Source organism: Mus pahari, chromosome 13, assembly GCF_900095145.1.
Source record: "Mus pahari chromosome 13, PAHARI_EIJ_v1.1, whole genome shotgun sequence".
NCBI lineage: Eukaryota > Metazoa > Chordata > Mammalia > Rodentia > Muridae > Mus > Mus pahari.
This window is the reverse complement of record NC_034602.1, coordinates 62,943,601-62,955,929: the sequence shown is the minus strand read 5'-3', so window position 1 is coordinate 62,955,929 and position 12,329 is coordinate 62,943,601. Positions and strand designations below refer to the sequence as shown.

General features: G+C 40.5%; 1 protein-coding gene across 1 annotated transcript in view; it reads left to right on the top strand.

Moving 5' to 3' along the window:
- The window catches only part of Cnga1 (cyclic nucleotide gated channel alpha 1), a 37,418-nt gene that overhangs the window by 22,666 nt on the left and 2,423 nt on the right, over window positions 1-12,329 (top strand). The window contains exons 3-8 of the mRNA XM_021211044.1: window positions 698-799; window positions 2,219-2,281; window positions 5,994-6,035; window positions 6,125-6,235; window positions 7,490-7,597; window positions 8,820-8,926. Of these exons, the coding sequence (XP_021066703.1) occupies window positions 698-799; window positions 2,219-2,281; window positions 5,994-6,035; window positions 6,125-6,235; window positions 7,490-7,597; window positions 8,820-8,926 (533 nt within the window). The remainder of the gene's footprint in view (window positions 1-697; window positions 800-2,218; window positions 2,282-5,993; window positions 6,036-6,124; window positions 6,236-7,489; window positions 7,598-8,819; window positions 8,927-12,329) is intronic.

The following is a 12,329-nucleotide window of genomic DNA, read 5'->3' as shown; positions in this document are numbered from 1 at the left end:
GCCACCACGCCCGGCTCAATCATATAATTTGTAACTATAAAATGTATAACCTATTTGATTTAGTGAGTTTATTTATACTCTAGGACAGTATAACTTGTTCATCACATGAAATTATGGTGTGTAGTTTTTGGAAACATCTATTAAGTGGCTATGACAAATACTTCTTTACTTATAAGTAGGATGTTTCCCCATGGGAAATATAAAATCTAGACAGATGATATTCCTATACATAAATGTGAAAATATAGAATATGAAATCTAATAATATAGTATAATAATGTAATCTAAAACAGTTACCCATAAATGCATAGTGTGCTTGCAGGTGTGTGTGTGTGTGTGTGTGATAGAATTTTCTTTTAACGGAGGGAAATAACAGAAGTGACAGTTTATTCACGCGTATTAAATGACCTAAAATTAGATACTAACTTTCTATTGAACAAACATTGACCTCTAGCAGTAGTGTCCATCAAGCAGTAGTGATGGGGGAGACCTAGAAAGTATATCTGAATCTTGGCTGGGCACACACTCTATAGACTGCTCTGCTCCTACCTCACTCTAACTAAGCCTGTGCTGTGGATCAGCCTGAGAAGGGATGGAGAGCGATGAAGTGAGTGCTCGCCTTGATGAGAAGTGCTGCTCCTCCGAGGAGCTGGTTGACACAGGCACCCTACTCACCTCTGCTTCCCTTTGCGTGGCAGCTCCTTTTCTGATGACAACAATGGCTCTCTGTCTGAAGAATCAGAGAATGAGGACTCTCTCTTTAGGAGCAACTCATACAAAAGGCGAGGACCATCCCAGAGGTGAGCAGGCGCATCTACCCTCTAGAATGTGTCTTTTAAATATCATCCGAGTGAAAAACCTTCTATTCCATCTAAAGAATAGGCTTGACCCATGCTCTTACCATCGAAATACCATGCAAGATCTCACAAGTCCCTTGCTATTTCCTTACCTTTGGCCTCTCTTGGAAAACTGTAGGTATCTATTATTCACAGCCACAGAGTTCCCAGCTATAACTATGCTCCATCACGCTCCCTGAGACTAATGTCTGTTTCTCAGAAACTTTGCACCCCAATACCTCTATTGACCTGAACCTGCATGAAGAAGGGTCCCAGACAGCAAGATGTTGGGCGTGCTGACTGGAGATGGGAAATAAAGATGAGAAACAAAGGCAAAAGCAGTAATGGAGACTAGAATGCCTTGTAATAGCCCGTGACTATGCCAAACAAGTTTATTAAGAAGCATATACAGCATTATATATACAATTTGTAGGAGGAAAACAGCCAAGGTCAGTAGAGCACTAAATCAGACAGTGTTGGCAAAGAGAACACAGGATATCTCAGACAGAGCTGCCTTAGGACTGATAACCACAGCCCACGGAGACGCTGAGTCCTCAGAAACCACAACTTGACTCCTTCAAGGCACTGGCTCCAGTCTCTGACTGGCCTTGCCATGTCTGTTTCTGGACAAGGACACAGAATGAAGTCCCATTTGTCTTTTCTTCAGGGCCCCCTAGAAAGTGTTGGGTATGTTTGGCTCACCACACTCCCTTGATTCCTTGCTTCTCTTGAATGCGTCCCTCGGGGGTCTGAAATAACCATCTACAACAGGGTGAGCTATCATCCTCTAAACTGCTATATCCAGTAGAGCCCATTCTCAGGAGATATAGTGTGGGATTAGGAGAGGGAAGTGTAATCCCTACAAGGGTAAATAAAGCAGTCACACTCAGATATGGAGCCTGGAGGGTACTGAAGGAGTGCAGGACGCTGTGGGTCAGGGTTTCCAATTCTATGCAATGCATTTGCATTTTTGTTCTTTTCCCCTCTTTTTGCTTCTTTCCATTGACTAATTCTAGATTTCCACTCTGTATTTTTAAAACTCTTCTTTCCCATTTCTTCTCTTCTCTGACTATCTGGGGTCAGTGGCATCTGTCTTGGTTCACTCAAGACCAAGGGGAATGCTGATTGTTTTGGTATGAACCTTGACCAGTAAGTCTTTACTAACCACTTTGGTTCAACACACTGCTTTCTGGCAAGCCATGCTTCACAGGTTTTTTATTTATTTATTTATTTATTTATTTATTTTTGTATGTATTTTTTTAATAGTCATCTGGGCAATGTTATGTAGAGAACAGAAAATTGCAAGTTGTTTGTCTTTTAAGGACAATTGGTTCCATGGACATGGTGGCCACTGTGACCCCCTGTATGTTTTTCCTTTTCCAGGGAGCAGCACTTGCCAGGCACTATGGCTCTTTTCAATGTCAACAACAGCAGCAACAAAGACCAGTGAGTACATCGACAGAAGGAAACTAAAGCAAGTCTAAAAGCTGGCAGTATCTAAATTAGAGATATAGCTAATATTCAACACGTGAAATAATTTAACAGAGACAAAGTTCTTTTATTTTTGCTAATTTCTATCTTGAAAATTCACTTGCCCCTATTCAAAGTAATATGCATTTATTTTATTCATCTACTTGGATATATGTTTTTTAAAAGGTCTATGTTATGTATGCAATTGCCTTTCCTTAGGACAACAAAAGTCATGAAACCCTGAACCATGGACCTTGGGCCACATTCTCCAGGAGGCAGCCTCTGACGTAGAGGTCTGTGTGCAGACTTATTGGATGTGCCCTTCGGAGTGATACCCAGAGGGGAGTCAGGGGCGACAGAACTGGGCAGAGGGAGATGCTGAATGTCAGAGAATAGGTTTGGTCATACGGGAGTTTGGGGACATGGGTCTGCTTTCATGCTCAGGTAACAGAGCTGGGCCTTTGTAGTCACACACAGACATTCAATAAGGGCAGCCCTAGCAAGCTGGGGCAAGATAAATTTTAAAGTGCTGATTTTCATTATCCAGGCCTTCCTTCCAAGGGATAGGAGAAAGTGAGTGGTGGTAACTAAGTCTTGGTGTGTGGAGAGTAAGTGCCTGAAAGCCAAATGTATCCTTGCCGCCCACCTGTGCCCTGCTCAGATCCACTCTTTTAGATAGGAAATTATGGGGCTACTCCCTGTAAGGGTTGGGGATGTTCTTTTGTCCCAGGGAAACGTAGAAGAGGATGGTCAATAGAATGTAGAAAGGTTTCTGACAACTTTAGGTGCTTTTGAGGTTTACACAGAAATTCCTTATCTGCTTTTATTGATTCTACAGCCACTCCTCACCGTTGTGCAAAACTTCTTTTGGTCTAGGAAAATGCAGACATTTATCTGGGCATCATGTTTTCCTTTGGACATGGTGACTAGACTTGTCCATGCCTTATCAAAGACAGGCTGGGAAAAATTCCAAAGGATACCATAATGTGATTCTCAACCTTCTGAACTCCACAGCCCTTTAATACAGTTCCTCATGTTGTGATCACTAACCATAAAATTATTTTCATTGCTAACTCATAACTGTATTTTTGCTGCTGTTATGGATTGTAAATATCTGATGTGCAAGATGTCTGGTATGCAACCCCTGTGAAAGGGCCCTTTGACCCACTGAAGGGGGTGTGGTCCTTATGTTGTGAACCAGTGCCTTAATAGATCATATGCCTGTCAGGTAGTTTTCTACTTTCTTATTGCATAACAGCAGTGCTACCTACCTTTGATGATCAGGACCGTAAACTTTACAGTCTAATGATTCTTCTTTGCTAATTTGATTCTTGGAATGAGGAGTACAAAGTGGCCAGAGGATAATTGTAGATTAATGTTTAATAGGACTGTAACTGTGCCCTTTGGTAGACGTATAGACCCTCCTTCATGAATTGAGAATCTGTAGAACCACAAAACCTAGTTGTGCAGGGATGACAAGTATACTTTCCCTATGTAAAGTTCCCTTAATTAAATACCATGGTTCCTAGACCTGTGCATGCTATTCATGTATAGGTATAGAGCACCACCTAATGACCATTCATGTATACATACATGAACAGTATCCCAAATCATAGTCCCTAATCTTCAAGGAATCTGCACACTCTGGCAGCATTTCAGTGCCTTCTGAAGCGCACTCCACACCTGTAACATGTCAGAAACTTCTGAGTGGAGCAACATGCGATCGGACTATCAGATTTCAAACTCAGTATCTGGACTGACTAGTTTTACGTCGACTTGACACAAACTACAGTCACTAGAAATAAAGGAGCTTCAGTTGAAAAAACAAATGCCTCCATAAGATTGGCCCGTAGGCAAGCCAGTAGGATATTTTCTTAATTAGCGATTGATGAGAGAGGGCCCAGTCCATTGTGAGTGGTGCCATTAGTGGGCTGATGGTCCTGGGTTCTATAAGAGAGCAGGCTGAGGCAGCCATGACAAGTAAGCCAGTGAACATCACACCTCCATGGCCTCAGCATCAGCTCCTGCTTCTAGATTCCTGCCCTGACTTCCTTTGATGATGAACACAATATGGAAATGTCTGCCAAATGAAACCCTTTCCTCCCTAACTTGCTTTTGGTCATGATGCTTTATCATAGCCATGGCAACCCTGACTAACACAGTATCCAATGCCACAGTTCTGTTGCTATAAAGTAGACTCAAAGTGATGCTGCATTGTGTTCTTTATAGGTGGGTCATACTTTAGAAATCCCTTAACAATAATACTGGTCAAGTTTGTGGCAAAAAGGTAACATATACCACAATATAAATTGGTTAGTATCAAAATATTTGAAGTCCTTTCTCTGTTGGCAAAGATCCAGTGACGTTAATTCGGCATCAAGTACTTAATTTCCTTAATAGCTAAACCCTGGAGTCACATCATAACAGCAAGGCCACCTATATGATCCAAATGCTCTGTAACTGGAAGGCTCTGTAATGGTTCAGCAACAGCCATAGTAAGAAGTTATGTGTTGGGCCCTAACGTGGCCTTTATTTTTGTTGTCATGGAGGCCGCATTCATATTCACATTGTACCAGCACTGGAGATACCACAATGGGGGCTGGATTTAGCAGCTAGCTGAATCCTGCAGTCTACTTGGTTGTTCTCTGACATGGGATACGAAGATTTTTCAAACGTTGTACCCATGGATCTCTTAGTCTTCCTTTTCTCTAGAACTACTTTGCCTGCTCAGTCTAGCTTTTTTCCAACTAGGCCCTTAACCAGCTAGTTAAGGCCTTTAGGATTGCCCTAATGGGCATGAGTGCGAGAATCTTCACATATTCTTAAGTTAGCCGTATCTTTTTCTATAGCATATGAGTCAACTGCATAGTACTTGAAGCCGTGTCATTGGGGAGATTAACTTAGCCACTCTCTTTCAAGGCCATCTTTAGTCAGTTTCATGATATAGATACAGCCTGTTTGGGGTTCCCAACACAACCCATCCATGATCTGTGTTCCAACAATTAAAAGCTTCATACATGGCCATAGGTAAGCTATGGGGTTGGGGGCTGGTGAGACAGTGGTCAGTGATACAGGGTGGAATGGTGCTAACTTACCATCTCAGAGGCTTCCTTTCCCTATGTAGTTTATCCTGAATCTCAGATAGACTATTGATCATATTTGGAATTACTGTCCAACCTCATGACTGGAATGAATGACCATGAAATTTCATGAATTATTCATGAATGACTCATGAAACAACAACAATAACAATATAAACAAAGCCTATGTTATTTCCTCAAAAGAGAATTCATGACATTTTCATGAGTTTCTTGATGTTTTAAGTTAACAATATATGAGAATGGTATCATAAGCTTAAAGTACAAAAAAAAAACCCACATTATTTTTATATACTAGAATTCTGAAAGTATACTCATTTGAGGCTGTTGTTTATTAGGTTAGTGAATTTCTTTACAAAATTTTCTTACTCTGCCCCTTTCAACTTTTGTTTTCTGTTAACTGGGGCATGGTTTGCTTGTTTGTCTGGATACGCATTTGCTTTTGTCCATCCTATGGGTTTCTGAGCACTGAGGCAGGACTTTAAATGCAAGGCTGAGTGAGAATTCTTGCTCAACGGAGAGGAAAGTAGAAGAGAACCTGGGTCTAAAGTGATGTGCCTGTGTGATGGACGGACGCTGTTTTTCTCTAGAGAGCCAAAGGAGAAAAAGAAAAAGAAGAAGAAAGAGAAGAGGTAAGCCAGACTTTGCATCAGTACCTCTTGGTGCTTGTCTGCCTGGGTGCTATTTGCATATGGTAACTATACCTACTCAACTTTTCCAGCAAGGCCGATGATAAAAATGAAAATAAAAAGGACCCAGAGAAGAAAAAGAAGAAGGAAAAGGAAAAAGAGAAGAAAAAGAAGGAGGAGAAAACCAAAGATAAGAAAGAAGAGTAAATATTTATTTATTTATTTTTTTTTACTGGCATTGAAAACAGACATGAGATTGTATTGCATTGTAGATATAGGTAAAAACTTCCCAAAGCATAGAGAGAGCTTTATAGCAGGATGCCTCAGATAAAGTCCTAAAATACTCAAGAAAAACCATTTTATATAAATTGCTATCCAACTTTTTCTAGGTTCCCTAAAACTAGCAAAAATGAACTTTCCAATTAAAGAATGTTGCTGTGTTAGTTAATTCTCTCTCACATGCACTGATGAAGAATCACTTCTCACTAAATATTCAAGTTAAGAATCACTGGGCACCAAGGATCTCATCAGCCTGTAGAGGCCAAAATTAAAACTTCCTAACTTCTCTAACATTTTGACAAGTACCCCAAAGCCACAGTGCTTTTGGCAACGGCACAAGCGCATCCCAAGTGCTGGCTCTTGAGGAACTCCTTGTCAAGTAAACAACTGAAATCTAGGATTTCACAAAGGGAGGGCAAAGTCATATTTGCAAAGCTTTCAAGGAAAATTCTTTTAGATAAAAAAGAACTTGCTCTCTGAATTTATTTATACAAAATAACCCATCGACCAATAATTCAGCTATTTGTGCCTGTTCAGAAAGTTGTTGAAGCTTTTGTAAGATGGAAGATTCTTAAAGATATAGGCTTGGTACTAGGATATTTCAAATGCCTCTTTGATCACCTGTTTTATTCCTTTATTCTTTATGCCCGCTACAACTCTCAAAGATCATCCGTGCAAACATTTGAGCGAGTACTGTGCTATTGGTGCTGTGTTGCCCTTCTCTATGGACAAGATAGTCACAGCTCCCCCCAACAGTGTAGTTCAGCTCATTTTGCTTCCAGATAGGGGGAAGGGAAGTGATGGAAAAGCCACTGGCCTATTACCCTTAACCTTACAAAGGTCTGTTGGGAAATCTACAGCTTCCTGTAATTTCTGCCATTATTTGCACTACATAGTTGGGGAATAGAACTGACTACATCTTCGTGGTAAATATAGGGCTTAAATAAAAGTCTAACATATGATTCATTGTAAGACTGGTGATTTAACTATCTACTCACCCCTCACTAACTAACCAGCTTCCTATGGTGAATATAATTATGGAGCTAATCATCCTAAGTCAAGGGCACCCATCTTCTACTACATTCATTATAGGTGGTAGATTTAGCCATATTTGAGATGGTCAGTACAAATACTTTTGTTTCTTAATAACTTTCCTTTTTATTTCTAATTGTTGCCAGGGAGAAGAAAGAAGTCGTTGTTATTGATCCTTCAGGAAACACGTACTACAACTGGCTGTTTTGTATCACTTTACCTGTGATGTACAACTGGACGATGATTATTGCAAGGTTTGAATATGTATTTTATGTGGATTTCAAAACACTTAGAAGTTCACTGCCAACATATTTTGACCTTAGGGCTCTTTAGAGCAAGCTACTTTTCTTTGTGTCAGGTTGGAAAGGATGGTTGAATCCTTCCCAATGTGTTTGCCTGAGGTTAGAATGTCTTTTATTCTTAATGTTCTTGGACATACAGTCCTGGGATGGGATGGGGATGAAAGTGGAAGTTTTCAAACTTCTGGTTTTTCAATCAGTAGGAGAAACTATAATTTTTGCCCTAGAAAAAAAAAATGTTGCCCATAGTGAAACATAATGAAGGATGTAGTATCTTGAACATCTTAGTTGTTCAAGAGTAGGAACATTTTCCCTGAAACTTTTTGGGTATAGATAGGGAATGCAAACTTTGTGGTCACTGGGCTTCACCTGATGAGTTTTGACTTTAGTTGTAAGCTATGTTTTGTATGTGTGTGTATGTGTGTGCGAGTGTGTTTTGTGTATGTTTGTGTGTGAGTGTGTACACATGTATGCATATGTATGTGGGGACCAGAGGTCAGCCTTGTGTGTCCTTGGGAAACTATCTACCTTGCATTTGAGATAGAATCTCTCACTGACCTGGAACTAGTCAGTATATCTTGGCTGCTGGATAGTGAAATAGTGTGGGGTGGGGAGGCCTGCTTCTCTCTGCTTCTCCAGAGCTAGGATGCTAAGCATATGGCACCTGCTGTTCTCTTGTTAATGCTGTTGTTAACGTGGTTCTGAGGAGTGAATTCAGAGCATCATGCTTCCACAGCAAACACTTTACCAATGAGAGAATCCTCCCAGCTGAGACACTTTATTCTTTGTTGTTTTTCCAGACAGGGTTTCTCTGTGTAGCCCTGGCTGTCCTGAAACTCTCCATTTAGATTGGGCTGGCCTTGAACTCACAGATCTTCCTGCTCTGCCTCCTTAGTGTTTGGAATTAAAGGAATGACCCACCATGCCTGGTTAATTCTTATCTGATATCTATATAAACGCAGCTAGTATTGATGGAAAAGATATTAGAATTCAGAAGTGTGAGAAAATGAACCATAACTACCCAAAGAGGGATTTAGGGAAACTGATTGACTAAATGTGTTCTACAGACCCTTCTAACCTTAGCATGTTGTATGAAAAAAAGTTATACAAAGGGACCTTTGATTCCAACTAGTCTCCATGTCTTTTATTTATATATATATATTTTTTTCTTTTATAGAGCATGTTTTGATGAACTCCAGTCTGATTACAAAGAATACTGGCTCATTTTTGATTATGTATCAGATGTCGTCTATCTTGCCGATATGTTTGTACGAACAAGGACAGGTAAGTATGATCAGTTTTGAGTCTTTCGAAATTTCTTTCTTTTATCTCTACCACATAATGACATCTCCAAACCCTACTGTTCTTCAGGATAAGCTCACAACCTCAGTCGCAAACATGAGTAACATGGCCCTGCTCGTTGGCTTAAGTCATTCCTGCTGATTGATGCAGGAAGATATTACTAGGACACCTTATTTTTCTTTAGCCTTTATTTTTATTTTATGTATATGAGTGTTCTGCTTGCATGTATGTTTGTGAACTGTGTGCACCAAATGCCCGCGAAGGCCAAAAGAGGGTGTCAGAGCCCCGAGACCTGGAGTTACAAACTGTTGTGAACTGCAACGTGCGTACTGAGAATTGAACTCATGTCCTCTGGAAGAGTATCCAGTGCTCTTATCCTCTGAGCCATCACCCCAGCCTCCTAAGTAACCTTGTTAATGTAGATTGGGGGTTTTCCTTCTTTACGCTATTCATTGGGTTTATGCCAGGCAGAAGAATAGAAAGAACAGAAATATTTAGTCAATATTTGTGGGTAAGGGGCAATTGCTGCCATACGTGGAGATACTTAAAAGGGCACAAAGAAGCATGTCATTGATTTACAGAAGAGGCTTAATGAAGATTTTATAGGAAACATAAACTGTGTAGTTCATGGCAGTGTATCAGTCAGTACAGAGTACCATCCAATAGCTCTCTAGTGGAAGTGTGTTTAATAAGCAGGTGTAAGCTCACGGTTTCTACACTGCTCCCCACTGTAAAGGTAACCATTATACGCAGCACAGAAGCCTCTAATAATCCCAAAAGGATGCTCTCTGTGTCGGGGCAGTGCTAAGTTGCCAGAGCTTCCTTACAGCTTTTGTCGCTGCTATGGGAGAAGAAACGAACTCTCCTTGTACTGCTGCAACTCTAGGTTCAACCTATAAGCCCCACAGTAACAGCATAGAAAAGAAGATCCGAGGGGGATTAGAGACAGCCTGGAGGACGAGATTAAGACATGAAAATGTAGTCAGAAGAGCTATTTACATCTCACACTGAAGGTGAAAAACATAACCATGCCAAGCGTTGAGATGGCAGGGCAGGCACCTAAGAGTAGGGCTTGGATTCTGCCAAGGAGTAGTCTGAGTTATTAAGTATCTTTTTAAAAAAAGATTTATTTTATTTATATGAGTACACTGTAGCTGTCTTCAGACACACCAGAAGAGGGCCATGTGGTTGCTGGAAATTGAACGCAGGACCTCTGGAAGAGGAGTCGGTGCTCTTAACCATTGAGCCATCTCTCCAGTCCAGATTTATTTATTTATCTTATCTATGAGTACACTGTAGCTATCCTCAGACACACCAGAAAAGGGCATTGGATAGCATTACAGATGGTTGTGAGCCATCATGTAGTTGCTGAGAATTGAACTCCAGACCTCTGGAAGAGCAGTCAGTGTTCTTAATTATTAAGTATGTATAACACCAGCTGCAATTTAATCAGTTCTGAAGCTACCTGGAGTTAGTGAGACTCCACAGGTTAAGGGCAGGAGCTCATAAGGCTCTCCCTGACTTCAGACATCAAACACATAACCAAACTTGTGTTTCTGCTCAAATAACTCTACATTATGGTTCCCACAACCCCTTCCAAGGATCAGGTATTTGCTAGCATGGCACACTAACCCCACCCCCAAATCCACATAATAGTTTATTCTATTAATAAAGGACATGGTAAGTGGTAAGGCTGGACAGGGAGATGCAGCAGCTGGAGAATCTGTGTGGAAGGCTTTGAGAGTGGGGGCTTCTGTCTTTATGGAACTGGGTTACGGCATCCTTCTAACTCTCTGCATTTGCTCTCTCACTTGCCTGCTCTCGGCTCACCAAAGGTGATGATTTTTATGGGAGGCTTTATCATGTGGCAATGACAGACTCTTAAGTTTCTTGCCAGCCCCTCTTCCTCTCCTGGAAGAAGTGGAGATAGAGTTGAAAAACCCTAAGCTTCTGAACATAGTGTGTTCTGTGACCAGCTACCCCTAGGAGCCTAACAAGAGTTGCCGGCCTCCATAGAACAAAGATACCCTTATCATCCAAGGAATTCAAAGCACTCTGGAGTTCTGCAGGAAGGGCTGAAACCAAGACCGAATATTAGAACAAAGATACAGCTAGTACTTTGTTTTCTTGGGAAATCATAAAAAGTTTAACAATGGTATGCCAGAATTGAGAACTGGAACCAAGTGTGTAATTTATCATATAATAATACTGCAGAATATGAATGCAATTCATCAAAGGATTTTACCTGGGTGTGTAAAATCATATATCAATCAGTCAATCACTTTATTTATCTATTTACCTCTCTGTATGTTACTCTTATGTCAGGAGCCATCTAGGATAGGCTCAGTCTAGCTGATGGCCTTCTTGGAGGTAGTCCACCATTTTTGCATGGTCTGTGAGCTCAATGTCAAGGCCCCAAAGAGACTTCATCTCAGTATTGCTTCTTGCAGCTGATATGCCTTTCCTGTCATTATTAAATAAAAATAATAATCCCTGGGCATTGACCTACCTTACTGAGCAGATTTCCTGCAGATCATCATAGAGATGAACTTTCATGAATTAACGCTGTTTAGATTAATTAATGATTCTATAGAAATCCTACACTGATTCAAGTAATTTTAGGAAATTTTAAGAGATGGTCTTAGTTGCTTTGCTAGAAAGATGAAATAAGTTAAAATAAAGACTAGAATGTGCGCATTCCTCATAATAGTAAGTAAAGACTTTCATTATCACACTAAAAAAGGAAATAGACTTGAGACAAATCTGTGTTCAAGGAAAAACATTTAGAATAAAATCTACAGGTGTGCACTATGATAAGGCAAGGTCATGTTAAAAGCTGTTTGCTTTGAATTTATAATGAGCATTTAGAATGAAACATTGCTTTGAACTTAATATCAACATTCTTCTATAATTCCCATTTTATGTAACATTTTATCTCTGAGGTAATTTTCTAAAGAACGTTTTGTCTAAGAACTTATAAAAAGGCCAGAGAAAATAAATAAAGTTGTTGGTTGGATGGTTTGGCTTGGGGGCTTTATGCTATCAACCCACCCATCCCTTCATCCACCCACCCATCTATCCATCCATCCATCCACCCATCCCTTCATTCACCCATCCATCTATCCATCCATCCATCCATTCATCCATCCATCCACCCATCCCTTCATCCACCCATCCATCTATCCATCCATCCATCCACCCATCCCTTCATCCACCCACCCATCTATCCGTCCATCCATCTACCCATCCCTTCATCCACCCATCCATCTATCTATCCATCCATTCAAATGTGTATTTTGTCTGTTCATACATGTATAGATATATGTGTATGTATGTAATCATGCATGAATACTTGTGGAATTGATTGAGACAGATGGTCAGCCTC